This window comes from Leishmania braziliensis, chromosome 21 (assembly GCF_000002845.2).
Source record: "Leishmania braziliensis MHOM/BR/75/M2904 complete genome, chromosome 21".
NCBI classification, from domain to species: Eukaryota; Euglenozoa; class Kinetoplastea; order Trypanosomatida; family Trypanosomatidae; genus Leishmania; species Leishmania braziliensis.
This window is the reverse complement of record NC_009313.2, coordinates 126,689-153,397: the sequence shown is the minus strand read 5'-3', so window position 1 is coordinate 153,397 and position 26,709 is coordinate 126,689. Positions and strand designations below refer to the sequence as shown.

The 26,709-nt window shown below is 60.4% G+C and overlaps 8 protein-coding genes and 1 pseudogene across 9 annotated transcripts; all 9 read right to left on the bottom strand.

Annotated features, from left to right (window-relative positions):
• Positions 1–60: 60 nt before the first annotated feature.
• Positions 61–1,434, bottom strand: LBRM_21_0550 (putative DnaJ protein; the record flags this gene model as incomplete). Its single annotated transcript, XM_003723118.1, has 1 exon — positions 61–1,434. One exon carries the CDS (start codon positions 1,432–1,434, stop codon positions 61–63), a length of 1,374 nt encoding a protein of 457 aa, XP_003723166.1.
• Positions 1,435–2,891: 1,457 nt separating this feature from the next.
• Positions 2,892–4,436, bottom strand: LBRM_21_0540 (conserved hypothetical protein; the record flags this gene model as incomplete). The annotated part of the gene is made up of 1 exon (XM_001564714.1): positions 2,892–4,436. The coding sequence occupies one exon, from the start codon at positions 4,434–4,436 to the stop codon at positions 2,892–2,894; it is 1,545 nt and encodes a 514-aa protein (XP_001564764.1).
• Positions 4,437–5,432: 996 nt separating this feature from the next.
• On the bottom strand, positions 5,433–8,435 carry LBRM_21_0530 (vacuolar sorting-associated-like protein; the record flags this gene model as incomplete). Its single annotated transcript, XM_001564713.1, has 1 exon — positions 5,433–8,435. One exon carries the CDS (start codon positions 8,433–8,435, stop codon positions 5,433–5,435), a length of 3,003 nt encoding a protein of 1,000 aa, XP_001564763.1.
• Positions 8,436–9,901: 1,466 nt separating this feature from the next.
• On the bottom strand, positions 9,902–12,706 carry LBRM_21_0520 (hypothetical protein, unknown function; the record flags this gene model as incomplete). The annotated part of the gene is made up of 1 exon (XM_001564712.1): positions 9,902–12,706. One exon carries the CDS (start codon positions 12,704–12,706, stop codon positions 9,902–9,904), a length of 2,805 nt encoding a protein of 934 aa, XP_001564762.1.
• An 844-nt stretch (positions 12,707–13,550) lies between these two features.
• On the bottom strand, positions 13,551–14,101 carry LBRM_21_0510 (annotated as a pseudogene). The gene is given in 3 exon segments: positions 13,551–13,811; positions 13,816–13,870; positions 13,875–14,101. Coding segments are annotated over 3 exon segments (543 nt in total).
• A 988-nt stretch (positions 14,102–15,089) lies between these two features.
• On the bottom strand, positions 15,090–15,923 carry LBRM_21_0500 (ubiquitin-conjugating enzyme-like protein; the record flags this gene model as incomplete). The annotated part of the gene is made up of 1 exon (XM_001564710.1): positions 15,090–15,923. The coding sequence occupies one exon, from the start codon at positions 15,921–15,923 to the stop codon at positions 15,090–15,092; it is 834 nt and encodes a 277-aa protein (XP_001564760.1).
• Positions 15,924–17,273: 1,350 nt separating this feature from the next.
• LBRM_21_0490 (conserved hypothetical protein) lies at positions 17,274–18,545 on the bottom strand (the record flags this gene model as incomplete). The annotated part of the gene is made up of 1 exon (XM_001564709.1): positions 17,274–18,545. The coding sequence occupies one exon, from the start codon at positions 18,543–18,545 to the stop codon at positions 17,274–17,276; it is 1,272 nt and encodes a 423-aa protein (XP_001564759.1).
• Positions 18,546–19,403: 858 nt separating this feature from the next.
• Positions 19,404–21,485, bottom strand: LBRM_21_0480 (ferredoxin NADP+ reductase-like protein; the record flags this gene model as incomplete). The annotated part of the gene is made up of 1 exon (XM_001564708.2): positions 19,404–21,485. The coding sequence occupies one exon, from the start codon at positions 21,483–21,485 to the stop codon at positions 19,404–19,406; it is 2,082 nt and encodes a 693-aa protein (XP_001564758.2).
• Positions 21,486–22,627: 1,142 nt separating this feature from the next.
• LBRM_21_0470 (putative argonaut-like protein) lies at positions 22,628–26,263 on the bottom strand (the record flags this gene model as incomplete). The annotated part of the gene is made up of 1 exon (XM_001564707.1): positions 22,628–26,263. The coding sequence occupies one exon, from the start codon at positions 26,261–26,263 to the stop codon at positions 22,628–22,630; it is 3,636 nt and encodes a 1,211-aa protein (XP_001564757.1).
• Positions 26,264–26,709: the final 446 nt, after the last annotated feature.

Below are 26,709 nucleotides of genomic sequence, written 5' to 3'. Positions count from 1 at the left end.
ACACACAGACAGACGCCTGCGCAGTTTGGCGCTCGCTCTCACGGTCGTCTGTTCTCTTTACTACTGCTGTGCACACTCTACAGTCTGCGTGTTGCTGCTGAAGCCTCGTGGGCCTGCACGGAAGTACTGCTGGCCGCTATGCTGCTGATGCTCCCTATCGTCGCCGTCGTCGTCAGTGACATCCTCGAATTCGTCTTCCTCGGCGTATGCCTGGCGGCCACGTGCAGCCTCGCGACCCCGGCCGGCCCCGGCAGACCGTGACCCTGCCCCCGCCACCCCGGCGCGCATTCCCTTCTTGCCTCCCTTGAATTTACCGGCGGCCCTGTACTCACTCAGCTCCACCACTTGCCCACCCAACTTGTTAGGCTTCTCAGGCACGTTCAAGGCGGTCACGATCTTGTCAATCTGCACCCTCGGCAGCGTCTCTGGCCACTGGACATCGAAGTACACAAACAACTTGCCCTTCTGCAGACCACCGGTTCCCTTCACCGGCATCCCTTCATTGTACACGCTCCAGGCGCTGTCACCGTGCACCACCTGACCGGGCGACGCCTTGATGATGAGCTCGCGGCCGTCGAGATGCTCGATGGGCACATCGAACCCGCACAGGGCCTCCTGCAGCGTGATGGGGCAGCGTATCATGAGGTGATCATTTATGCGGTGGAACACGGGGTGCGAGCGTACACTTAAAAAGATGAGCACGTCGCCGGACAGGCGGATCCCCGGCTCCTGATTGCCCTCGCCAGTGAAGGTGAAGTGGTCCGATTTGGAGGTGCCACGGTCGATGTGTACCTCCAGCACACTCTTCTCGCGCGCCGCCCGCTTGCCGCGGCAGCCAGTGCAGATGTCAGTGGCCGCAACGATTTCGCCCTCGCCACCGCAGGCAGTGCAGTGCATCTGCACCTGATGATGGAACCCGGGGAACACCTGCTGGGTGCGCAGCAGCACCCCGCGACCACGGCATTGGAAGCATGTGGTGCGCTTGCCGCCTGGCTTCAGTCCACTGCCCTTGCAGGTGCCGCAGAAGCGGTTGCGCGAGATCATCACCTTCTTCGTGGCGCCGTTGTACAGGTCATCCAGCGTCACCTCGAGCTCGTGGACGATGTCCTTCGGCTTTGGCTCCCCGCGCTCTCGCGCGCCGCCGCCGAAGAACATGGAGAAGATGTCCGTTGCATCATGGAAGCCGCCGCCCTCACCCATGCCCTTTTCTAGTCCCTCCTTGCCGTACTTGTCGTACACCTGTCGCTTTTCGGCGTCGCTGAGCACTTCGTAGGCGTTGCTGACCTTCTTGAACATGTCCGCCGCGGCTTCATCGCCAGTGTTCTTGTCGGGGTGGTACTTGAGGGCCAGCCGGCGATAGGATCGCTTGATCTCGTGCTCGTCGGCATCAACCGACACGTTCAGCACCTCGTACAGCTCCGTTTCGCGCACCATTTTTGCGCTTCACACACACACTGGGGGCACAAGAAGAGCGAAGCGGAGCGGAAAACACTGCGTGCGAGAGGAGACGGTAGGGTGAAGGTACGGCAGAAGTGTATGTGTCTGCGCGAGCGCGTGGGCAATAGCTCAGTGGGACGCCACTGCTGATGCCTTTCGGGCAGGGGCCACCAACCAAGCAACAATCGAGGAGAACAAGAGGGCGATGATGCGTTCAACACCGCGCTGTGTGCCTTTGCAGCTCTCTCTGAGGGTAAACACTAACTCGAGAGAGAGAGGAAGGAGGCGAGCGAGCGAGGGAAGGAGGGGGGGGGGACGGTTCAGGCGGCAGAGTTGTTTATGGCAGCTGAACTGCACGCCCGTACTCAGGGTGCAAATAGAGAGAAACGAAGTCCTACGCTGATGGGAGAGCAGCAGCCGCGTGTGCTGCGATGGCAGCAGGATGCCACGCGCGTACGTGTATTTGCTGATATGAAAGCCGACGGGGCCTTTTCACCACCCAACAGCTGCGTACACCCACACCCCGATGTATGTATGTGTGTGTGTGTTTGTGTGTATGTATATATGCGTAGGTGCACCTCCTCCTGAGCAGACAGACAAGCAGCCGCGCCTGCTGTTGCTTCGGTGGCGTTTTCGCTTAATTTCTTTGATTTCTCCTCCTCGTCTCCCTCCTCTCTGTGTGGTGCTGATGCGGCCGCAACTGAACCACAAAACTGCGCGCGTGTGCGGGGGGGAGGGCCCTTTCTTACGTGTCGCAATCAAGTGAAACACTGTGACACGACGGTGATGGGTGATGGGTGATGGGTGATAGAGAGAGAGAGTGCAGCCCCAAGCGTGCGCATGTGTGAGGGAGGGATGAGCGGCGTGGTGATGGTGAAGTGTAATGCGAGGAGGGAGTCAAAACAGAGAGAGAGAGAGAGAGAGAGTAGGTGGCACGGAGAGTAACACAAGTTTTCCAACATGGTGTGTCGAATGAGTGCCTGTGTAGTGTGTCCTCCACACGGTTTTGGGATACGGTGCGAGAGAAGGTGTCTCTTCGCGATCCGGCTCTCTGCCACCTCGTTGGTGTTGCCTTCTCCCTTTCACCCTCTTGCACCGTGGTTGGTCTCATGCCTCCTCACCGCCCACGATATCAATGTGTCCAGACCGTACCTTCTACGAGAGTATGTCCGAATCTGCACCTCGCTCTCGCTCTCTCAGCGAATACGATGGGCGATATATAGAGAGAGTGTGTGCGTGTGTCAGTCTTGTGCATGAGGAACATGTAGCAGCAGCAACCAAAGCATCGTAGCAGCAGCAGAGGAACAGCAGCAACCAGCAGTGTGCGTTCAATTACGCTACACCCACACAATGCAAACACCTCCGTGTGCGTCTGAACTTCTCACAGCAGCCAAAGTGGCACAGCAGCGAAAAAGAAACAGCGCAGAGGCAACAAACAGCGGACTTGACCGCACTCAGTGCTCGCCATCACGCCGGCCCAGAGCTGTTGTGCGCAGTCGATGCCGCCGACTCTGCGTCAGAACAGAGAGAGGCGGCCCTGGCGGCAGAGTAGTCTCGTTGCCATGACCACCGCTGCCGCTGCTCACCACGTCCACACCTCTGCCGCTTCCGGTGGAACTGCTGGATGTCGCTGCCGTAGACATTCTTGTAGCTACGCTGTCGCGTACGCTCGCTGCCGTCAGCCAACATCGCTGACTCGCTTCGTCGGCAAATGCTTCACCTAGCCGCACCACGTGTCGCATTAACGCGTCAGCGAAGGACTCGGCAGCCAGCAGGCGTGCCTGAAGCTGTGCGTTGTGGTCCGCCACGCCGTCTACCTGTGGACGGTGCGCACAGACCAGGGACTTCAGGTGCATCAGTAGCGTAGAGTCAGCCAGGGACAAACGAGATAAGTCCTCCGCGGTGTGCTCTGCCGCATCCGCGCGGGCCTGAGCTTCGCAGAGGCGCAGCGCAAGATCCGCTACCTTCGCCTCGAGAAGCGGCACGAAGTCGACATTGAATGGGGAGGTGGGGTGAACAAGACGATCACTCGCGTCGCTGCCGCTGCCGCTGTAGGGGCCGTTTTCCACTGCGGTACCAACGGCAATGACAGTACTGCTAGCACCGGAGAAGTCTGCCGCTACCTCCTCCATCGATACATCCGCTCGCGCAGCCGCGCACCCGGTGCAGGCACCAGTGCGGAGGTCTATAAATAGCTGCTCCCATTGGACACACCGTGCCTCGCTTTGTGCCAATGCCTCCCGCAGCGCCTCATGCTCCTGACGCGCTGCGGCAACGTGGCGTACGCCGTGGACGTATTCTTCACGTGCGGAGTCGAAGTAGCGCTGATACGCGCACACCTCAGCTTCCCACTCAGTGTGCTGCGCCTCGAAGGCCTGCACACGTGCACAGGCTTCATCTCGCTCCAGCTCGACCCCCGAAAGCCGCAGCAGGGCTTCTTCGCGGGAGCACAGTGTGTCCTGCAGCTGCGCCTTATCATCTGCCAGCTTCGACACGAGTCGCTGGGCCTCTGTGGCTATTGCAGTGAGCGCCGCATGCTGCGCCTGCGTCTCCGCCACGCGTCGCTGCACGCACTCCACCTGCTCCCGCACACTCTCGTACTGACCAGCGCACCCCGCGTGGGCCTCTTCCGCTGTCTGACACCGCCGCTTCCACTCAGCCAGCTGTGACGTCAAGTCTGTGACTTGCTCGTCCGCGCGCGCTGCCTGATCGAGCAACTCTTGCAACGAGGCCGCGTCGCAGCGCTGCTGCAAGAGCAGCTGAGCCGACGTGGCTTTCTCCGCATGCAGCTGCTCTGTTAGCGTGCAGAGCTCCCGCTGCAGCTCTCGAATTTTGTCAGCTGTCGCTGCTGCTGCGGGAGTGCTGGCGCTTGCGTTAGGTGCAGACGGTACCGCCACAGCGTCCGTCCTCGCATGGGTGTCGTCCGCCAGACGTTGCTGATGCTGGTGCTGAAGTACGAGCTCCCTTAAGGAGTTCAAGTCGACACTCAGTTGGTCCATCATTCACGTTCATGCAGGAAGGGGGTAGTAGTCGTGATGGTACGGTGAGGTCGAGAGAGAGAGAGAGAGTGAGACGGGGGAGGGGAGGGGAGGGGGGAAGAGAACGACATAAGTCATATTTTCGATGCGTATGTGCACATGTTCGTCTCTACGCATGGCCGCGGCGGAGAGAGGAAGAGGAGGAGGAGGAGAAGACAGCGATATGGTGGAGATGACTTGACAGGCACGAGAGGAGGAGTATAGAGACAATACCAGCAGGGAAAGATCTGCCGGGCCGCGAAGTTCTTCAACAAGAGACGTGGCGCGGTGTGCACAGCCACGATCCACCCCCTTCCTCTCCTTTCGTCTTGGGTGTGTGCGGCTGCAGCTACAGCGACAGGGAGGGGGGATGGTTATGCGTCCCACGGATCAAACAGAGAAGCATCGTCGGACGATGGCGGTGACGGATAGGCCGAATGACATACGAATGCAAACGCGACTGCAAGAGGGTGTGTGCGTGTGTGTGTGTGTGGGGTGGGGTGGGGGTGGGGGAGATACGGAGACGGAGGTTAGGAGGTTGATGGGATGAATGAACAGGGAGGGTCGGGGAGGGATGAAAGGGGGTAAATTCGTACAGAGCAACAAGACAGCAAGCAAGCAAAGCACCCAGGAAAGGAGAGAGACAGACAGACAGACAGACAGACACAGAGAGAGAGAGGGATGGCGAAGGAGCGAAGATGGGCGCAAAAAACTAAACTGCGACGCAGACAACACCCCCCAAAGAGCACGTAAACAACCAGGCAACAGTAAAGAGCTCGCGTTAGAGTTGCCTGTGTGCGTGCCTCTGTCATAACTGCCATGCACGCCAGTCCACACGAAGGGCAGACGAGACAAGGGCTCGAAAGCCAACCCAAGTGCATACACCCACGTTCGCACATACGATAGCGGCACGATATTCATGGGTCAATCCCCTCTATCCCCCTCCCCTCTTCCACACACATGGCAAGCACCCCGCGCTCACACGTCGATTTCGTTCCATCGCTCCTCCACGCTCTGACGAGAGCGGATGTACTTTGTAATGTTTCGGTAGAAAAGGCGGATGTTAGCGAACGTGTTGGCTGCCTTGTCCCTCTCCTCGTTATCGACGGCGCTGCGGTTGCCGTCGCCGCTGACTTCGCTGCGCTGCACCTCGCTCGTCTCGGAGATCTTCTCGATCAACTCATTCACAAGCTCGACAGACACCAGGTAGCCGCTCTTGGGTGTGAAGAAGCGCAGGAAGATGTTCAGCAGCTGCACGTACAGCTCTAGTTGTGCAAGGGCAAGAACTTGCCCCGCTAACTTCAGCGACCGCCGCAGGCACTCCTGCACGCGCTCCTGGCTCTCGCGAGAGAGTTGCTTCTTTGCGAAGAGCGCTGCACAAATGGCGATGAGGTAGCTCTGGTCACGCTTCTTGAGCATCTTCGACGCGTACTGACAAATCCTCGCCGCCAGCACTTCGTAGTTTTCCTCCGCCATGTGGCGCATCTGATAGATGGAGTTCACGCAAGCGACAAGGCTGTCAATTTGCTCACGAGTATCCTCGACATGACCTTCGTACAGCGTCAGCGCCGCGACGTAGAGCTCGTAGCTGGTCTCTGGCTGCTCGCATACATCGGCCGTGTTGGAGCAGCGCAGGTACTCTTTAAGCGCCTCCACAGGCGCCTCCACCGCGAACACCTCGAGAATGCCCTTGCTGTCCCCCGAGTGCATGTGGCTAAAACACTTGCGAACCGCCTTCATCGCTTGCGACGCTGCCGCTGTGGCAGCGTCGTCGCCGTCCCGCTCGCCCTCGTCGGACTTGCTGTTCGAGGAGGCGGCGCGCTGATATTGGGCATAGAGCCGCAGCGCTGCGCGTCTGTGCAGCGTCATCAGGGTCGGGTAGGTGAGCGGAATGCGCCGCGCACCGCCCTGCAGAAGAGCCTTACGTGCGCCTGTCAGCATCTTTGTGTAGACGGCCGGGTCATCGTTGGAGAGGAGGTGCAGAATGCGGCACACGAGGTTCTGCTCCTCCACAAACTCCACGATCGGGTTGTACCTGTAGATGAGCCCTAGGTCAGATGGGGCGTCGGGCTGCTCGACAAGGAACGGGTCCAGCAGCTCGAAGAGGCGCGCGACGTCCTCCAGAGTCGTTATTGGACGCGATAAAGGCGGCGGCGCTGTGACCACCGCCGCGGACTTCAAACCACCACTACCGGCGCCACTACTTGCTGCCTTGCTAACCGACGGCAGCACCGGCGCGGCCGTGCTGCCACGCAGGGCTACCTCGCACACCGCTATGGCCACTTCGCGCCTCTGCAGGAACGGCAGGCACGACGTGAGAGTCGCAATGCCTTCCATGGCCATTACCTCTTGCACTGTCGCACAGCACCCTGTAATGACGTGGACGAGGAACTGGCCCGCCGCGAGGGCCGCCGCTGGGCTGATGGAGGCGGCTGTTGACACCGCCGCTGCAGTTGCAGCCTCGGCCCCGTTCATCGCCTCTGACGGGTCCGCTGTTGACGCGGAGAATTTGGCAGCTGCAACATCGATAATATTTGACAGCGACATGAAGCGGCGCTTCGTCGACCTTCCATAGAGCGCCATGGCCACGTCCACAAGATGCCGCATAGTCGTCACGTACGCACCCAACATCATGGGCGTCGGCGGCGGTACGGACGAGGTGCGCTTGATCACGGTGTTGGTGAGCATGTGCGTTTTGTACGAGATGGGCATGCCACTCAACTGGGTGAGCAGCATCGGGAACAGATCGCGCAGCTTCGCCTCCTCTTCAGGACTCGACACATCCGCCACGCCGTCCTGCACAGCCATGGCGTACTTGCAGAGCCGCTCCATCAGCGAGCGGAGCAGCTCGGTCACCTCGACTCCAGAGACAGTGCGAGTGATGGCACCGAAGAGCTTGTCGATCGTGAAGAGATGGAACTCGTCCGGGAAGACTTGAATGAGTACCTCGAAGAGGTACTGCTGCGCCAACGGCTCGCAGTAGCGTACCATGATGGACAGAAGATGCGGTAGTATTGTGTTCGCGTAGACATCACGACTGATGCCGTCCAGCTGTGCCACACGAACCACATTGATGCCGACGAGGACACACATGGCACGGCGCTCCTGCTGCGTGCGGCGCGCCGCACGAAGCGACCGCTGCGGCAAGCCAAGTGGCGCGCCCGGGTGTGTGCCGGTGTCGGGCGACCATGACGAGGCGGCGATCGACACAGTCGGTGGAGGCGAGGGGGCCGGCAGTACGGCAGTAGTCGGGCTTCCGGCGGTGACACTGTTTGTGCTGCCGCCGTTGCGGTTGGCGTAGCTCCCTGCCTCCATGCGAATCCACAACCAGTTCATCTCCTTGAAGTTCTGCACGAGTAGATTGGCGGTGTCCGTCACCGTGCCGCCATCCTCCGTGGCCCCATTCCGGACGTCGCTGGCCAGTCGGTTTGGGTCACCCGGCAGTTTGCCCTTCATCATCGTCAGCAGAAAGTGCCGTAGAAACAACCCGCGGGTCGGGTGTTGCACACCCTTGCACATCTCCACCAAGTCTCGCGCAATATCGAGGGCGGGATGATCGCCATCCTTGATATACACAGCACCAGCCGCAATGAGGAGGTACAACCGAGGTACAATGTAGCCGCAGAACTGCACTCGCTCATACATCTCCTCCAGGGTGTGCCGCTTTGCGCGGTACTCGTCCTCGAGGTACTCCATAAATGTTTCCATCATGCTAAACACCCTCATGTAGAGCTCGTAGTAGTTTTGCGGCTCCAGCAGGTTTGTGCGCAGCTCATCCAGCATCTGCGCAGCGGCGCGAATCACCACTATTATGTTTTCCTTGGCTTCTATGGAGTTGCGCATGATGCCACCTTTGCGATCGACGGCGATGAGGGCCTCCTGCAGCCACTTCTTCTGCTCCTCCGCAGCTGTCAACACCGGGCCGCGCAGGGTGACGATGGACTCGTCGGTGTCCTCGTCTTCTGGGGTTCGAAATGCCATTCTCTGTTGCCCTTTCGTGCGTTTGTTTATGCGCTGAGTTCTGCTGGGGTGTGCCCTTTTGGCAAGCAGCGCCTGCCTGTGTGTGTGTGTGTGTGTGTGTGTGTGCGTGTGTGATGGGAAGGCGAGCTTCCGCCACCTAGAAGGGGAGGAGGAGGAGGAGGAAGGGGGGAGGACAGACAAGATGGGAGCCTGATGATTTGTAGCGTCTATGAGTCCTACAGCTACCTGCGTTACGGACCTTGTCGCTGAACATATTCGTTCATATCGGCACACCCCTGTGTGCGTGCGTGTATGAATGTGTGCCTGCGTATTGTCACCTCGACTGCATAGGTAGAGCGGAGAGAGAGAGAGACGCCACCAACCGCACGCAAATATACGTTGATGCAAAGTAGACTTGATCCACCGCTGTCACACAGACAGACACCGACGCACTCGGCTTAGATTCCCTACAGCCCATTTTTACTTTGCCCCCACCCCACAGCCCTTCTGTGGCCTCCCGCCCTCGTCAAACACGCAGGCAAGCGATGGCGGCAGGCGTGCTCGTAAGGGGGGGGGAAGGGAGGAGGGAGGAGGAAGGGCATGTCAGAAGGGGTAGCGCATAGGGAGAGAGAGAGAGCGAGGCGATAGCAGAACATAACAATGAAAGAAGCGAAGGCGCGCAGGAGAGTCCCAAGCCAAGCAGAGAGAGAGAGAGAGAGCAACACCGCGTGAATCCTGTGCACATGTGCCTGTGTGCGCGCCCCGGACCACCATGAAGCCCCCTCCACCTTTCACTCTCTCTCTCTCTACCATATCAGCCGCCTCAAATAATGTGAAAGGAGTGCAGTGGTGGCGATGACATCGTGTGGGTGGGGGGTTCAGCACACACACACACACATACGCGCAGGAGAACAAAGATGCCTCGCCAAGGAGGAGAAGGGAGGGGGAGGGGGGGGAATAAATCCCATCACACACATATAAGATACACGTAGTGGTACGGGTACGTGCACGCTTGTGTGAAAGGGGAAACGAAGAGAGAAGTAAGGAAGGAAAAGGCAAACGAACTTCAAAGCGTGCGCCAGCGTGCTGCCCCTCCCTCCTTCCCCCACGGGCTCTCCTCTCGCTGCACGCACAGACGCACACGTGCCCAACGAGATTACGCGTAAGGGAAGGGGATGTTCCGCAGACACGCACATGCACACGCAGAATGACAGGATAGAGAGAGAGACACACACACAGACAGACAAAATAATGAACTTTGCATTGATGTGCGCGTTCATACAGCACACACCGCCGCTATTGCTGACAGGGCACCGACTTCTCCACTTGGAAAAGGGGAGGGAGGGTGTGGAAGCTTGTGAGCCATGACTGGCTTTCCCACTCTTTCTCTCTCCATCACCGCCGTCCACTCCCCCTTTCTTCCCTCGCCACCCACCCGCCACGAAGGCAGCGGATTCTCCTTGGGGGTTTTGCCCACGTGTTTTGTGTTAGCTCCTAAGGGGGAAGGGGCTTGATGTGCCATGTATCCACTCCTCCGCCTCCTTCGCCGGTAGCTGCTCGAGCCCTTGGTAGACTGCCATAATCTCCGCAATGCAGCGCTCCAGGGCGTCCTCTTCGACTCGGGTGAATGTATACTGGTAGAGCGGCAGAATATACTCTGCGCAGGGCACGGCTGGGAGGCCGGAGGCTCTGATAGTGCGGTCGCCGTTGCTGAACCCCACCACCGTCGCGGCTCCGCTGGAGGCTGCTACAGCGCTCGAGAAACAGTCGATGGAGTTAGTGGCTGCCTTGGTGGTTGGTGTGCTACCGGTGTGGTGATGGTGGTGGGCGGCGTGAAAGCGAGGGCGCGGCGCGTCCAGGTCTTGGCAGAGGTGGGCGCAGCATCGCTGGAAGATGACTTCCTGAAGGTGCTGCAGCACCGCCTGCAGCACCGGGCCGGAGACACACACGATAGTGGGGTCCACTTCGTAGCGCACGAACACCGTAGTCGCAGGATCTGGCGTTGCGGCGCTGCTGAAGCTGCTTGTGGTGGTGTGCTGCTGCTGCTGCTGCTGCGTGGCGGAGACAGAGCACGACGACTTCGCGCACGGTGGCGGGGAAGGTGTAGTAAAGTTGTCTGTGGTCGCCCCCTTCGCAGTCCCTGCAGCGATGTCACCTGAATCGGCAGACGACGTGAGCGGTGATGACGCAGGGTAAAGTACATGCAGTGGGTGTGAAACCCGATGGTCGCTCCTCGAGTCTTCAGCTATGAGCTTCTCCATGTGCTGCACCGGCGACCCCTTCCGCACCGGCGTCGTCGGCTCTCCCTTTTTCACGTCCTCCACAGGCGTTTTGCACTGCACATTGTCGTTCACACGAGTGCGCTGCAGCGTCCGGTGTTGCGACTCAGGCTGCTGCGGTTGGCTCCGCAATTGTGAATCAACGCCACCCCCCATTTCCTCGCCTGAAACGTACTCGGCGTACCGCTCGGCGTTGCGCCATGTCTCACCGAATTCGTCTTCATCGCTGAGGTGGCGACCATGGGTGACTTGCAGAGCTGCTGCACCAGGAGGGGTGTTGTTGCTCGTCCTCACCTCATAGAGAGAGGGTAGTAGCGCGTCTCGCGGTAAGAACTGAGGACCGTCTTCCCCAGAGGCTCCCAAATCCCTGTCCTGGAATGAGGGCGGCCCCTGCGGAAGCAACTGATTGCTCTGTAGAGACGGCGAGAGGGCGGCGTCGCCGCCGCCTCCCAGACAGCTCGTGCCGCTAACCTTCTCTGCCAGTGCCGCCATTTTCCCCACCTCTGCAGGCGCGGCACAGACGAGCTTGTCCGAAGCTTCTTCCTGGTAGACGGCGCAGGTGAACGCCTCGCTGTTCTCAGCCTCCACTTCCTCATTTGCTCTCTCAATGGCCAGCGGCATCACTGTGTGAAAGTCGCTCTGCCTTTCCGCCGTTGCCGCCATTGGTGACGGAGAGGCGACTCCTGCTGCGCACCGCACGGAGGCGACACTCCCATGCTGAGTGGCGCTGTCCTTTCGCGTGATGCCGCGCTCGGCATCACTGCTGCGCGCGTTGTTTGTGGCAACCACAGCCCGCTTCTCCTCCACCGTTCGCGTGTTGTGCTCAGCACAGTAGGACTGCTGCAGTGCTACTGACAGACCGCTGCCGACCGCCTCGAGCCGTCTTCGATTTGTGTCCTCTAACGAAGCGCGGACACTGCGCACCGCCACCACTTGTACGGCCGTGCAGCCGTAAGTCAGAATATCGCGAACGAACTCCGCCATCGCTGCGTCGCTTTCCAGCGCGCGCAGGGGAGGCGCACGCGTGGTCGGCGCGGCCACGACAACCCGCACTGCGGCACAGGAGACGCCGGCGCTGCTACTAGACCAGGACCGCGCCGCTGCCGGCACTGCTGCTGTGGGCGGAATGGCCTGTGGCCAAACTCGGTACGCTACACGCAGCGGATGGTGCCGACGTATGTTGGCCGTTGCCCGCACCAGCTCGATCAGCTCTTGGCGGGTCAGCAGCGGCTCTGCGATCGGCACGGGAATACGGTGGGGCCACAGGGCACCAGGCGGGTACTCCAGCGTCACGTAGCGCGTGGAGAGTGACGTGGAAGGCGCCGATACTGACGGTCCTGTCGATGCGGTGCGCGGTGGCGGCGGCGGTGACCGTGCAGTGAGCGTCTTGCTCTCTACATTTACCAACTCTGCCGGTGTCAGCCGATACATCTGGCCGTTATGGAACCACAGCAGCACCAACTGCACGAGGATGCACGGCCGCATACTTCTTGCGGGCGGCTTCTGGTGCGGCTGCTCGGAATTGTGGAGCGCCTTGATTTCCTCCCACTGCAGCCAGGTGACCGCGTGGACGGGCCCGTAGGTAGGGGATGCGTACTCGAGCGCTGGCTGCACCGAGAGCCACGTCTCCTCCCTCGACTGAAGCCGGGTCGCCACATCGCCCGTGTCTTCGTCCACGTCGGTGTCCTTGTTTTCTGCTACGGCCTCAGTGTGCCGAAGCCATGCGCATAACAGTGACGCTGGCAGCTCCAGTACTTCCATGCGTGTTGGGGCGTCCACACCATTCCTGTTCTCATTTTCTTCGGTGCTGTACATCGCTGGTGATGGGTAACGAGGTACACCGTTCACGTCTCTAGTGAACTTGCGCGCTGATGAGAGACGGCTTCCTACGATGGCGTTGGCACTGGACAACGCCTGCGCAGCGATTTGGTGCGCCTTGAGGAAAAGAGTGTATTCTTCGACGATGGCAGTGTACGGGGTACACACCACCTGCACCCTCGATCCCTCCGCCATGGTGGTGGTGTGGACGAGGTGTTACACACACACACACACACACACACACACGGCAGCCTCTTTGCTTCTCCGGCTTTCTCTGCTGATGGGCGAGGAGCAGGATGTGAGTTGGGGCCTCTCTAGTCGATGTGCTTTGGTGGCGAGGAGGAGTCTGAGCAGCACGTTAGCTAGGCACGAAGGAGGGTGCAGAGCAGCAGTAGTGGGAGTTGATGATAAGTTGAAGGGAGAAGGAGAAGGGGGAGTGAATCCAAGACAGATAAGCAGCGCGATGGGCGACGTCGTGGTTCATCGACGCTGTCGGCCTCCTTCGCCTGGTCTGCCGCCAGCGCTGTCTCTCCCTCACGAATGCGTGAAGACGAAAAGGAGGCGGCAAGGGCGGAAACCTGTGCGCGGTGACGGGAGTGGGGTGGGGACGAGGAAACGGCGCTGGTCTCCCTTATGTTGCCACTAATGAAGATCACTCCTACCCACACACACAGACTCCAATCCAGTGACGGATGCGTCGGGACCGGAGAGAGAGAGGGGAAGGGGGAGGGGAGACGAGGGGGCTCCCCAGAAGAGGAAAACGACGAGCACACAACGAAGCAAAGGGGCACCTCGGCAGCAGCACCAGTGATGGCGGAGGAGGACCGAAGAGACCCCCCCCCCGACACACGCTTGCATGCGTCTGTGCTCATGTGTGCCCGGTAGCATGGAAGGCGGGTGCCTTTCACAGGTGCGTGCGCTTGCGTCTCAGCAGACAACCCTCCCCCAGGTACACACGATCAGTACCACTCATTCGCGGATACTCCAACGACTGTCGCAGAGCAGCGTCGACGATGCCCCGCCGCATCGTAATCCGGCATCACGTTGGTGGGGGGTAGACCAAGTAAGTGTTGGCCTCGACAATGGGGAGCGGTAGCACGCGTGTCGAGACGCCGGATGCCTGACGGTCGTCACCGCCCGCCTCCGCTGTATCCAAAAGGGTGCCGCTGACCAGTGCTGGGGCATAAATGTGACGTGGCACGGGCGACGTCGATCTCATGTATGCACGCCGCTGCCATGACAGCCGAGAAGCGGTGCCTACGTGGATGGGCGGTGAGCTTCCCGCAGCGGAGTCGTCGTCGTCAGTGCCAGGCGGCATTTTTGGCAGCACCACACCGGTTGCATTCAGTCGGTATGCATCCTCCCCGCCAGCCACGTCTCCAGCTCGCTGACGTGCAGCGTCTGGGAGATGCTGCACTCCTGCAGCTTCACGAGCGCGGCAAGCGTTTGCTGAGCGTCTTCGCAGAGGAGGTGGAAGGTCGCGCCTTCATCTACGGGGTTTGAGGAAGGGGAGGGGTGGGGGCACAGAAAGAGAGTACGCATGTGCGCGGCACTGTCAGCGTGTATGTGTGTATCGGCGCTTGTGTTCATGCATTCGCGTCTCGAGAAAAGGAACAGAGGACCTAAGAGGAGGATGAGAGAGAGAGAGAGAGAGCAAGACAGCGCCGACAGCAGTGGCGATTACGGTGAAGATGACGGCACAGGCACACCCCCGCTGTTATCGCTGTGGATGAGACACGTGCACTCAGGAAAAGGTACTGCCACCTCAACACGAAGCCCATCTTGATTGCCGCCACCTTTGCTTGGCATTTCCGACTGTGCGTCCACCGCAGTCCTTCGAGATCACCGGGCGCCACCGCCGCCACCTTCAGTTCACTCGCCCCTCCCCTTCTCTCTTGCTCCGTGGGGCTCCTAATTTGCGTTTTCTGTTGGATACATCACACCACCCGCACACCCTCAACGAGCCACACAGCCCTCGCACAGAGGCAGTTGTACTCTCGTTCAACCTTCTCTCCGCGCCGCCGCATCCGCCCCCCTCATCACTGCTCTGCGCACCACTGCCACCGCCACACCAACCTGAACGGCAGCGGGGTAGGGGGTGGAGAGAGGAGGAGCAAGAGGGAAGGGGAGGGGCGAGTGAAGGTGGTGGTGGTGCTGAGGAGAGAGAGAATAGGCTTAGGACGGCTGGAAGCCACGACACAGAAATACGGAAACTCCACAAAAAGGGCGCGGCATACGGAGGCGGAGGCGCCGCAGCACCACAACCCGCGTACATCTCTGATAGCGCATGCGTACATGCCGAACAGAGCTGCCGAGCTGCAGAATCGGAGAGCGTGAAGGAAAGCGAAGATGGAGAGAATACAAGTCCGACAGGCGAGATGGCAGACACCACCACCGCCGTACGCCCATTTGTATTTTTGACTGGTTTTAGGTCCGTCTTTTTCGGACCCAAAACGACCAGCTCAAAACATGGCAGTGAAAGGAGGCGAAAGGAAGAGGAGGAGGACAGACGCGCAGTGGTCGTCTGTGCGTGTGTGTGTTGCCTACGCGGAGTGCACTTCCTTTGTTTTTTATGCCTTTACTTCCCCAGAAGCTCCTGGTCATTTGCGCGCGGGATCTCGCCTGTGATGGAGGACACGAGAGACTCCAGGTGGCGCCAGAAGTTCGTGGAGTCAAACAGAGGGTTCAGCCACCCCGTTGTGATGCAGTAGGTGCGGTCGAAGGGGTCCTTGTGATGCCTGCGGTGAGCAGTCGGGGAAAGGAGAATGCCAATGTCCATCGCCTTGCGCACGATGCGGGGCTGCTTCGCCTGGTGTGCCCACTTGTGGATTTCGTTCGTGATGGCTATAAAGGCGAAGAGGGTGCAGAAGAAGACATGCGCACCGATGTTGCGGAGATGCAGGTTGTTGACATAGTCGTTGCCGCTGTGGTTTTCGGACCGCACGTACGAGTACTGGAGCAGCAGTAGGGGGAGCAGCGGCAGCGTTGTGTCAGCATTTGTTTCGATGAAGTCGTGCCTGCACATGGCGGACTGACTAACGTGGTGCTCGCGGAAGCTGCGGATAAAACTGCCAAATATCGGCGTGTCAGGGGTGCCCCATGTGTCCAGGCCCCAGTGGGCGAGGCCGGAGACGAGGTCTGCCAGCGTCATGGCCGCAATGATGAACAGCGGCATCCACAAGAGCTGCATCACGTTCGCATCGGACGCAAAGACAAAGTAGCGGCCGCACGAGATCACGTTGTTGCACCACAGGAATGTGGAGGCGGAGAGGTAGCAGCACTCGAGAAGGCGCTTCTTCCTGGTGTAGCCGGCCCCCAGCTTCTTCGCGTTCGCCCTGCGTACCGACGGATCGCCCTCGCGACCAATCACTTCACCACCCGAGGCCACCACAGTTGATGGGACAATCGGCATTGGGGTCTGCTGGGCCGTCCACTGTCGCTTTTTTGCGTTGCGAGGGTCCTCGTGAATGCACGCGCCTACAGGGGTGTGGATCGTTCCTTGAGGCGACGACGACAAGAGTGAAGCAGTTTGGGGCGGCGGCGCCAATAGTTCCATCAGCTGAGCGAGCCAAGAGAGCGACGACGCGGAGGTGCACCGACAGCCTCTTGGTCACCTACAAGAGTGAACAGAGTGGCGTGGTGGCGGGGCGGATCGTTGGTGGCTGTTGCCGGGGTTGGCGGAGACGAGGGGAAATGTCTGTCTGCAAAGACTGCACAAGGGGCGATGACAAAGGAGGAGGGAGGGAGGAGACTTAGGTGAGGCTGGGCGTGTGGGTGGTGGCGGTGGTGGTGAGTACCGAGAAGTCCCTCACAGCCAAACCCACGCACCAAGTGGTCAGCTGTGCGAAGTTCTCCTTGAATACCGAGAGGCGACAATAGGAGAGTGGGAGAGAAGGGGGGTGGGGCAACGAATTCAAGAATCATAAGAGCTGCGTAAGAATATGCTCGAATGGTGCGTGTGGGTGTGGGTGGTGGTGCTTGTGTGAATGGGCGAGGAGAAAGGAGGTTGGGAGCGGGGTGGATGAAAATGACCGTCATGGCATGACTGTAGTCGTGAGGTGATGATCGCAGAGCTGCGAGCGCCTTCTTTCACACTCGCGTGGGGCCCATACGCGTAGTCACATATCCACGGCACACATGGCACGTCGCTGCAAACCTTTGGCGTGCGTGTGTCTCTCCGTGTGCGCGTGAGTTGCCCACCTTCTTTTCTCATCGCACTACGCAGTGGTGCTGAGGTTGTTCAGGTGGGTTGCTTCATCTGTTTCAGTGATTACGTCTACGGATCAGAGGTGCCATACCGGCGAGTAGGCGCACACGCACGGACCACCATCCGCGGCACCGTCCTCTCGCTTAGACGCACGTGCCTTCTGAGGTTGCATGTGTGTGGCTGTGTGCTGGTATTGGCCTAGAAAGAAAGCATATGTGTGTAGGGGGAGGGGACACGGTGGCGGTGACGGCAGACACCCCCCTCTGCGCCCCTTCCTCCTGGAAGGACGCAGACGTAGGTTGTTAAACAATGAGTTACTAAAAGAGAGCGCACCACGCACACACCAAAGCCGCGTGAGCGGGTGCAGTACGCCAATGCATGGGCGACGCCGTTTAGCCGTGTGGCTCTCTTCCCCTTGAGAGGCCGGGGAGAGAAGGGTGACGCCATCACTGATGTCCCACACACTCGTCACTACTACCTCCTTACCGCAGCAGCCGTGCTCAGGCCTTGTGTCTGCGGTGTTGCTGTGGCAGTGTTGCTTGCAAAGGGTGTTGTCTACTCGTGGTAGTAGTCCATCTTCAGCGTCTCGCCTTGAATTGTGAAGAGCATTTTTGCAAAGAGCTCTGTCGCCTTCTCCACCGCGGAGAACTTCATCACCGCGTGGGCACTGTCGCGGCCGCACCAGAAAAGGTCCTTCGGCTCAGAAAAGCCCTGCGAGACCAGCTCCGCCTTGATGTCCGACAGCTTGATTTTCTTCGGCACACGAAGCATGATGATGGCAGCCGTCGGGCCCGACTCGCGGCGCGGCTTCCGCTCCGCGGCGGGGGCCGGGGAAGCGGCAGGCGTGCCTTTCGCAGCACTTGGAGCAGCTGCGGGCTTCCGGTTGCCGCGCTCACCACCCCTCTTCCCCTCACCGACCGAGCGAGACGGTGACGCAGCAGCGTTCTTCTCTTCCCCCTCGCGCGGCTTGCGCTCCCCGCGAGGCTCACGAAGCTCACGAGGCTCACGAGGCTTGCGCTCGCCGCGGCTCTCGCGCGGCTTGCGCTCACCGTACAACTCACGCTGGTTCTCTCCGCGGGCGGGGCGAGCAGGGCGCTGCTGCTGCTGCTGCTGCTGCTGCTGCTCTTGGGTGTGGGGCTGATCGCGCGAGGCCGAATCAACTGGGCGATTTTGGCGAGATGTGGGCGCAGGAATACTCATTGTGGCGGCAGCCTTCTGCTGTTGCTGTTGCATCAGCTGTTGTTGCTGCAGGCGGATGCGCTGCTGGAACTCCAGGAGCTGGCGGCGCTGCTCCTCCTCTATATGGCGGCGGCTCTCCTCGAGGTAGGCGGCGACCTGGTCGGCCGCGATCACCACAGCCCCTTCGGGAATGACCTCCTTCTCCGAGTCCACGAAGCGTAGGTAGTCGGAGGCGATGTGATATGTCTTGGTGCGGTACGCCGTTGGCTCCAGCATGAAGACGTGCAGGAACACACGACGGTATTCACGCAGGTACATAACACCCTGACATATGACCTGAACGCAGTTGTGCGGCAGGGCAACGGTGTCCACGGTGATGATCTCGACTTTGCGCTGCCCGAGCGTGCTGTCAAGCTTCGCCAGCAGGTTCGCCACAGCGTTGCGGCCGTGCGCCACCACCGGCACCTCGTCACGGAAGTCCACTAGCGTCATGTAGGACCGCTCGTCGTACAGGTCTGACATGCGCGCCAGCTCGTTCAGTTTCACGAACTCGCTGTAGTAGTACGCAAGGAATGTGGAGGCGACCGTGAAGGCCGTCTCTGGTGCGAGGCTCTGCTGCTCAGACATGGCGGTGGGGTAGTTGTTCATCAAGCAAAAATGAGAGAGAGAGAGGCAGGGGTAGAGGTGGTGGTGGTGGTGAGGAGGCGGGTGGGCGGACACGGGGAGACAGCTGCTGATAAGGGTGGCGATGGCGTGTACGTGTGCGTCTCTGTCTGTCGTCAGTGAAGAGAAATTGAAGACTCGCAAGGAAGGGCGGAGGATGTATAGGTGAGCAGGTAAAAGTGAAGTAAAGAGAGCTGTCAGCAACAACGTGTGTGCGTGTGTGTGGCATGCGAGTGTTTCGTACGCGTGTGGTGTGGTCACATCGGCAGCAGGGGGTGGGTGGCGTGTACGTAGACATGCTCAGTGACATGACATCCACACCGTCAGAGAAACGTGGGGAGGGAGGAGGAGGAGGAGGAGGGGAGGGGGCGAGGGGTTGACGCAAAGATCGGCAATGAACCACCCAAAGAGGACTACCGATGGGAGGAGCCGCCACATCGAGGGCAGAAACGCCGAGGCAACCGCGAGGCAGCGCGTCCTCAAACACAGCGCCCGCGATTTCCTACGTGACCTCGCGTAGTTGCTGCGCCTGACTCGTCTGCCGGAGAAGACGGGTGAGGGGAGAGAGAAGAATGGCTGAGAAGAGAAAGACACATTCAATACCGAGAGAAGCACATGCGTGCGCTGCCCACTTACGTGTTACGCGGGACTGTCCGTAGCCACACCCAGCCCGCAGCGTTGTTGTTTGTGTAGTAGCGAGTGGGGGAGAGGAAGAGCCACCGAGGCAAGGACCAAACAGCGTCAACAACGCCCTCAACGTCACTCAAGACGGCACGCCGCACACCAGTGAAGGTAATCGATAGGAGGAGGAGTGAGAGGCAGCGTCTGCGCAAGGATAAAGACCTACAGCTGGTTCGGTGCGATGCTCCCGAGCGGGTGCTGCTGGGAAAGTTTGTGTGGTACGTCTCGCGCAACCTGGCGAGCAAACGCCGCCAGGTCCGTATCGTCGTCCAGCAGCTCCTTCAGGTACAGCATCGCATCAGAACGGACAGGTGTGATGCCGCGGATGCGCTCGTCAGCCTTTTTGCCCACATCACCACCGAGGGCCACGTCGAGCATGTCGCGCACCGTGCCGATCTTCTCAGCCTTCTTGCCGAGGTCCACACCACGTTGGTGCTCCACGTTTAATATGCGCTGCAGGCCCGCAATGGACACTGGCTGCAGCTTTTTGGTGACAAAGTAGTCGACGAGACCATACTTGCCGAGCATCGTGGTGGCGGCAGCGCCAGCCGCCTGTCGGTGCGACGTGGAGTTGCCGCTTCCAAAGGATAGCACCACCACTGGCTCCGCATCGGCCGCGTCTGCTGACGAGGATCTGACCGCTGCTGCGGCTCCCTCGGCTTCCCCGGGTTGCGCCGTCGGCTCCGTTGGGATGACGCCTGCCTCCATGTCCGCCAGGATAGTCGCTGCCGTCTCTTGGGCATCGACGACGGAGTGGAGGATGATGCCCTTGGCACCGTTCTTAGCCCAGCCGGCGCAGTACACACGCGGCATGCCTTTTACGCGACCCTTCTCGTTGTCGATGACACCGGCGCGGTGGTCGAAGGGAACGTCGGCGATGCTGTCAGAGCGGTAGCCGATGGAGGTCATGACGAGGTCGCACGGCACGACGCAGTACCCGTCTGCGTCTGCTGCTGCCTTGCGCGGTGCCTCGGCGTGCGTCTTCTTGAATAGAACTCCACCAACGTAGTTCTTGTGGTGGCGGCTGGGCAGGATGGCGACCGGCGTGAGGTTGAACCGAAACCGCAGGCGGCACGGTCCGCGGTTTTCGCGCTGCGGGCGACCCATTCCGCATTCCAACGCTGTGGCTGTCGCAGACGGCTCTGCAGGTGAGGGGGCAGTGCTTGCTGCCACGGCGCATGGTAGTGGCACGCCCTGCGCATCCGTCGCTAGCTGCACCGCCTCGGCGGCTGTTTCTTCGCTCGTTAGCACGTGCTGATGCACGAACTCCATCATGCGCTTGTGCGCACGCATGACCTTGCCGACCGGCATCGCCGCCACTGCCGCGTTGAGGTCGAAGTAGTCCACCTCCACTTTCACACGGTCTTTCTGATACTTGGTGAGCTCGCGGAACTCGGCGGTGGCGAAGGCGGAGTGCTCGACGCCGCGGCGTGCCACCACGCTGATGTGCTCGACTTGATTCTTCATGAGTTCCTTAATGCACATGCAGTTCATATCGGTTGTAGAGAAGTACCTGTACGACCCACCGAGCACCCGCACCACGTCCATGGCCACGTTGCCGTTCCCGATGACAACCGCGCGCTTCGTGCGTTCGAGATCGAAGGGGCAGAAGTGCGGCGAGCCATAGGGAAACGGGAGGGTGTTGTAGTACTCCACAAAGCTTCGGGCGGAGATGACCCCGCCAAGGTCCTCGCCTGGGAGGCCAAGCTTCTTCGATCCGTCCGCCCCGGTCGCGAACACCACCGCCGCGTAGTGCGCCAGCAACGCCTGCAGTGGGATCTCCTTCCCAATGGACACGTTCCCGACCCACGTAACGCGTCCACCCTGGAAGAGTTCCATCATCTGCTTCTCCACATTTCTTATCTCCGGGTGGTCCGGTGACACCCCGTAGCGGCACAGGCCAAAGGGAACGGGAAGCCGCTCGAAGATGTCCACGTGCAGCTCTCGGTGCTTCTTGACAAGGTAGCTGGCGACAAAACAGCCGCTGGGCCCGCTGCCCACCACCGCGATCTGTACTCGACGCTTGGGTGCAGTCGTCCCCGCCGTGGAGGGGTTCGGTGCCGATGCGCTCGCCGAGGAAGCGTTCTCGGTGTCACTGCCGCCCGCACGATGTTCTGTGCCGTTACTGCTACCGCCCTTACTACAACACCACCGCACTGGGGCGGACAAGGCGAGGGTACGAGGCAATGCCCATGAGACTTTCGTGTTCAGCGCTCTCGTTATCGCGAGAGTTGGCGCACACATGCGCCGGTGAGGCGTCTGGGATCCGAAACGCATGGCGTGTGCGGGCGCGCGTTCCGCGTATGTGGTGTTGACCCGAGTAATCAAGGGGAGAGGAGGGGGGAGGGCAGTGATCTGCCAAGGTCCAGAGTAATGGAGCTTGCATTACCCACGCGCACAGTAGTCCGTTTGCTCATGCAGTGCAGGATGAGGGGAGGGGTCAAGTGTGAGAGGAGGACAAAGGGGGAAAGGCGGAGCGTGCGCAGTGTGCCTCTCTCCGTGACGGTGCGAGTGCACGAGTGCCACCGAAGAGGCGAGGACTCCGCATGACGGGCGAGGCATTTTCGTTGTGGGCCTGTCGAAACCCCGCCAGCCTGCACGCGGTACCGTCTCGATATTTTAATGCATTTGTGCGTTTTTTTTCCCACCTACGCGAGCACATGTGCACACGCAGACTCCCCCCATCCCCCGACAGAGCGCATCAGTGCACCTCTCTTTTGTTTTCCCTTTCCTCCTTCGCTCCCATTGGCGCCTCTCGTGTTGTGCGCACGCATGTGTGAGCCCCTGTACGTGTGTTTATCGGGCCAATGTGCACAGGCAGAGATGTAGGGCAGTGCGGCGATGGCCGCGCTGCCAACTAGTTGGCATCTGTCTGCGTGTCTGAGTATTCGTGCATGTGCGTGTCTCTGTTTCGGGGCGGGTGAGAAGGGAGGGACGGAGAATAAGAGGGGCAGAGCAGCTGGCGTAAGAGGGAGGGAGGAAGTCCACGATCAGCCTCGCAAGGCGCACTACAGAGACACGCACATGGACGCACGGCGATGACATCAACCTCGAAAAAAAAACGAAAATAAAATGGGGAAAAAAAAACGAACAAGAAAGTCGCAGAGCAGCGCAGAGCAGTACTAGTAGCAGCGGGTGGAGGCAAAGAAGGAGAGAGAGGGGTAAAGCGTCCATCACTCGAGGCAAACCCACAAATAAAACACGAAAGCGCCAAAAAGGCAACGAGGAGAAATCCCACCAAACGTCGCTGTGGCAGCGCGCACACACGCACCCCAACAAAGGCCCCAACCACCAAGTGAGGGTCCAGCGGAACCCCTCGTTGATGACTGCGCATGTCTGTACGGACGCTATGTGTGCGTGTGTACGCGTGATACCGCCATGCTTCCCTAGAGGAACCACAGGCGGTTGCACAGTGGCCGCGGAATCATGTCTGCTGTGAGCTGCGGGACTGCATCGAGCAGGCGCTCCGCTTGATCAGCCAGCCGGTGTGCACATCGGGCGGCCATGGGCAGCTTTGTTGCCTGCGGCGCCAGCACGTTCGCCATGATATTGGCGATATGCTGCACATCTGCTACGTCGAGGGAGGGGCTCACGTGGTGGACGGTGTACTGCACTATACGTGTCGTTGACATACACGACTCGTGCGTTTGTAGGTAAAAGGAGTTGGCGGCGGGCTGGTGATCCAGCGGCACTGTCGTCAGAGCGGGAATAACGACTCCCTTCACGATGTTGTGAAAGACGTTGTCCCCACTGAAGCCCTCCGCTTCCTCGCAGTCACCGCTTTTCCCTGCAACCGCAGAGGCGTGTCTCTGCGTCGCAATGCTGCCGTCTTGCCCTGGTGAGGCGTGCATGAAGCGTACATTGCAGCGCTTGTGTAGACACATGAAGGTAAGGCCGCACGTGGGCACCTGCGTCGTGAGCACCTCCTTCAGTCCGACCAGCTCGCTGAAGACGTCGCCATCTTGGAAGACCACCACCTCGTCCACCCTGCCAGAAAGCGCCACGGCGTTCGCCAGAATACCGCGGAAGTGTTTCGCGACGTGCTGCGCCTCGCGCCCACGTGCGTCGTGCCGCCAAAAGAAAGACAACAGGCTGTTGCCGGCCGGGGTGCTGAGGATGCCGACGATTGCGCCAACGCTGTGCGTGTTCGTGTGGCACGAGTCTACCCCAAGAATCAACACGTGTCGGCGGCCCAGCACTGGCAGCTCCCCGCGCAGGTCAATGCCGCGTAGCGGGTTCAGTTCGAACTGAGTCGCTATACGCTGCCGCAGCTGTGCGCCGACGAGGTTGAGTCGCTTCGGGTTCGACGACGCGGGAATGGCAATAAAGTGTACCCCACGGCACATGCACTCCACTTTGAGCCACCGCGTCGCCCGTGTGCCCATCTCATTGGTGACGAGAATCACCGAGGTGTCCGGGTCCTTTAAGGGGGCGGTTGGTTGGCTGGGTGGGCCAGCAGTGGCAGCCAGCGTGTGCATGAGCTGCTCGTGCACATACTGGACGGCAGCGCTTTCGTCCGCGACGGTTGACACAAATCCTGTGCGGAAGTACTGCGCCAAGTGCTGAGCTGTGAGTCTGATACGCCGCGACTGCTCCGCCGTGCATCGCGGTCCAGTGACGCCAATGACAGCAATCGTGGTGGGAAACGTGGCGGCAGTTGTCTTTGCGAGGCCGGCGGCCGGTTTCCTCTGCGGCACGACGCACTTCATGGGGGCGGGCAGAAGAGAGAGCGCCTTGGTTCGATAGGGGCTGGCCGCCAGGCCAATGCCCCACCGCTGCAGGCCGGCCGCGAGGAGCGTGTGAATCGAGTTCAGCATCTCCACGCGCTGCTGTGGCAAGAGGGACAGCACGGAAACGCCAGTTTCCTGCCACCCACGCATGCGAGGATCGAAGCAGCAGTGCAACACCTGTAGTGGCACAATCGTGTGATCCGTGAGAACGGCGCACGGTTGCTGCGAGTCAAGGTAAGGCATCAGCGGCAGAAGGCGCGGTTCGCGTACGCACAGCATCGGCGTACTCAAGTGCTCACTCGCCTGACCCCCTGCCGCGGCGTCGTCGTCCTTGGGGGAGGCGGGGGAGGGGAAGGGCGCGCCTTCCGATCGCCCCTTACCGTTCTCAGCGGCGAGGAAACGCGTATCGGCCGCAGCAGCACCCAGCAACACGTCACTGTCGAAGCGGACGTCACGCACAATGCTCTGGCGCAGTGAGTACGAGATGACGACAGGAATGCCTTGGACGGACTTGCGAATGCGCTGCTGGGCCGCCTCATCGTACAGCCCGTGGCCGAAGTGCTGAAGCACTTCTTCCCAAAGCGACACCTCAGACGCTACCGTGCCCTTCGTGTCGATCTTCAGGCACGGCTGACCAGGAAGACGACTCGCCTCCGGTGTGGCGCCGCTGCCACTGCCGAGGCTGGTTGGCGCGGTGATGGTGCTGGCAGAGATGAGGGTGAGAGTGGTATCGCTGAGGAACTCGATGAGCCGGGCACTGCCGCGTTCAGCAAACTCGCGAATGCGCACAGGAGCAGCCGCGTAGACCGCGCCAACTGCCAGTGAGCGTGGCTGTGTGGGGGCCCAGAGCGAGGCCAAGTACACGCCTGAGGCGTCGCGGATTCGGTAGCTCTCGGCAGAAGTTCCGTGGTAGGTGAAAGCGCGGAGGAAAGTGACCACTTGGAAATGCACTGCCGCTGCGGCGTCGGTGAGGCCCACCGGGGTGTCGCCGAGGTGGCGAGTGGCGATGGGGCAGGGGCTTGAGTCAATAGGGGGTTTGGTGCCGCTAACAGAGCCTGCTGTGGTTGACATTGGACTGGAAGTGCGTGTTTCTCCCACCACCTGATCCTCCCTCGTCTCTGCTGTGTTAGTGTCGAGCGCAGCCGAGTTGTCCACAAAGACGGCCTGTACCAGCACACCCCGATACATCCGCAACCCACCAGCTGACACGCCCTGCGTCGTGCACGCTAGCTTGCCAGTCTTCCCTTGCACCACCTCAATGAAGTCTGTTGGGGTGCCCATTTTCCGCCGTTGCTCCTGCTGAGCTGCGCGTGCCACCTCGGGAACGATCTTATTCAGCAGCATCTGCAACTCGCTTGGTGGCAGTTCAGTGAAGCGGCACCTGCGCTGCAGGCGTAGCACTGCTGTCTTCCAGCCAATATCAAAGTATGTGTTCGGTAGCACCAGTGTGTCGGCTGGGAGAGGGGCCGCTGCGTACACCTTGCTCCCCACCTGCACCAGGGGTGGCAGTAGCGCTGCGGCTGCCCTGGCGTACCGGTGGCGCAGGAACCGCTCCACCGCACGCCACGCCTGTCCAGGTGGAACGCGCCTCTCCCCCGGCGCCAGTCCACTCGCTTGCACGCCGCCACTCGCCGCCGCTACCGCAGAGGAGCCGCTCGCAGCGCTGCCTCCTCGCTGTGGTGCCGTCAGCCGCGTCACGTACACCTCATAGATGTAAATGTGCGTGCGCGTCGCTGGCGCGCCGCGGGGACGGTCTGGGCCCGACGCATCAGTGCAATGTAAGTGGAGCGGGAAGAGGTTGGAGACGACGCCCTCCGCGCGGATGTTGCGGCGGACGAGAGGCCGCGACTTCCTGTCCCGTGCGCGCTCGAATGTGTGGTGCCGCTTTAGTGTAGCCGCCGCCACATGCTGCACGGGCTGTGACCAGAAGGTAGGGCAGGTGTTGGCCAGTCCGGCGGAGGGCTCCTTGGCTGCCGCAAGCGACTCACCTCGCCGCTGCTGACTGCAGTACGGCTGCAGCTGCCCATCCTGCTCCTTCGATTGATGCTGCGGCGGAAGCGCGGACGACGAACGAGCGCGGCCATGATTCCAACGACCGTTACCATTGGCTGCAGGCACAGAGGTGACACTTCGCTGCCCGTTGGAGTAGCGGTGGTAGTAGCGGAGACAAACACAAATAGCAACAGCGCCTCGCGCAATGCTACAGACGGTGTATCGGGACTGACCCTTTGCGGCTGGCGCTATGATTGTGAAGGAGGCAACGACAGGGCTGGAGCGAAGCAGCGACCACATGGTTCAGAATTCTGCGAGGTACGGCAGCGCGTACGTGTGTGTGTGTGTGTGCCTCCCTCTCTGTGGAAATGCTCTCGTGTTAGACGTGAGGCTGTTTCTCTGACGGAGGCGTGGGGAGAGCAGCAGCAGCAGCAGATGGGGAGCCCCACGGTGAGAGGTAAGAGACAGAGTTGGTACAAATTATGATGGGCACGTCTGTATGTTGAAGGGAAAGTGAAGAAGTTGAAGGCGTAAAGTCAGAGGAGACCATCTCTGGGGGCGGTGAGTGCAGGAGCAACGTGAGGCTTGTCCGGCGAAAGTTGTGTGGCGCCCTCCAAGCCGAGACACAGACACGAAAAAGCCAAACGCAACGAGTGCCGTAGAATTGCATCACCAGCAGCGCCAGAAGGGGGAGGGGAGGGCCTGCCACGGAAGAGGAGGAGAGTCGGGGTGTGTGTGAGGAGGAG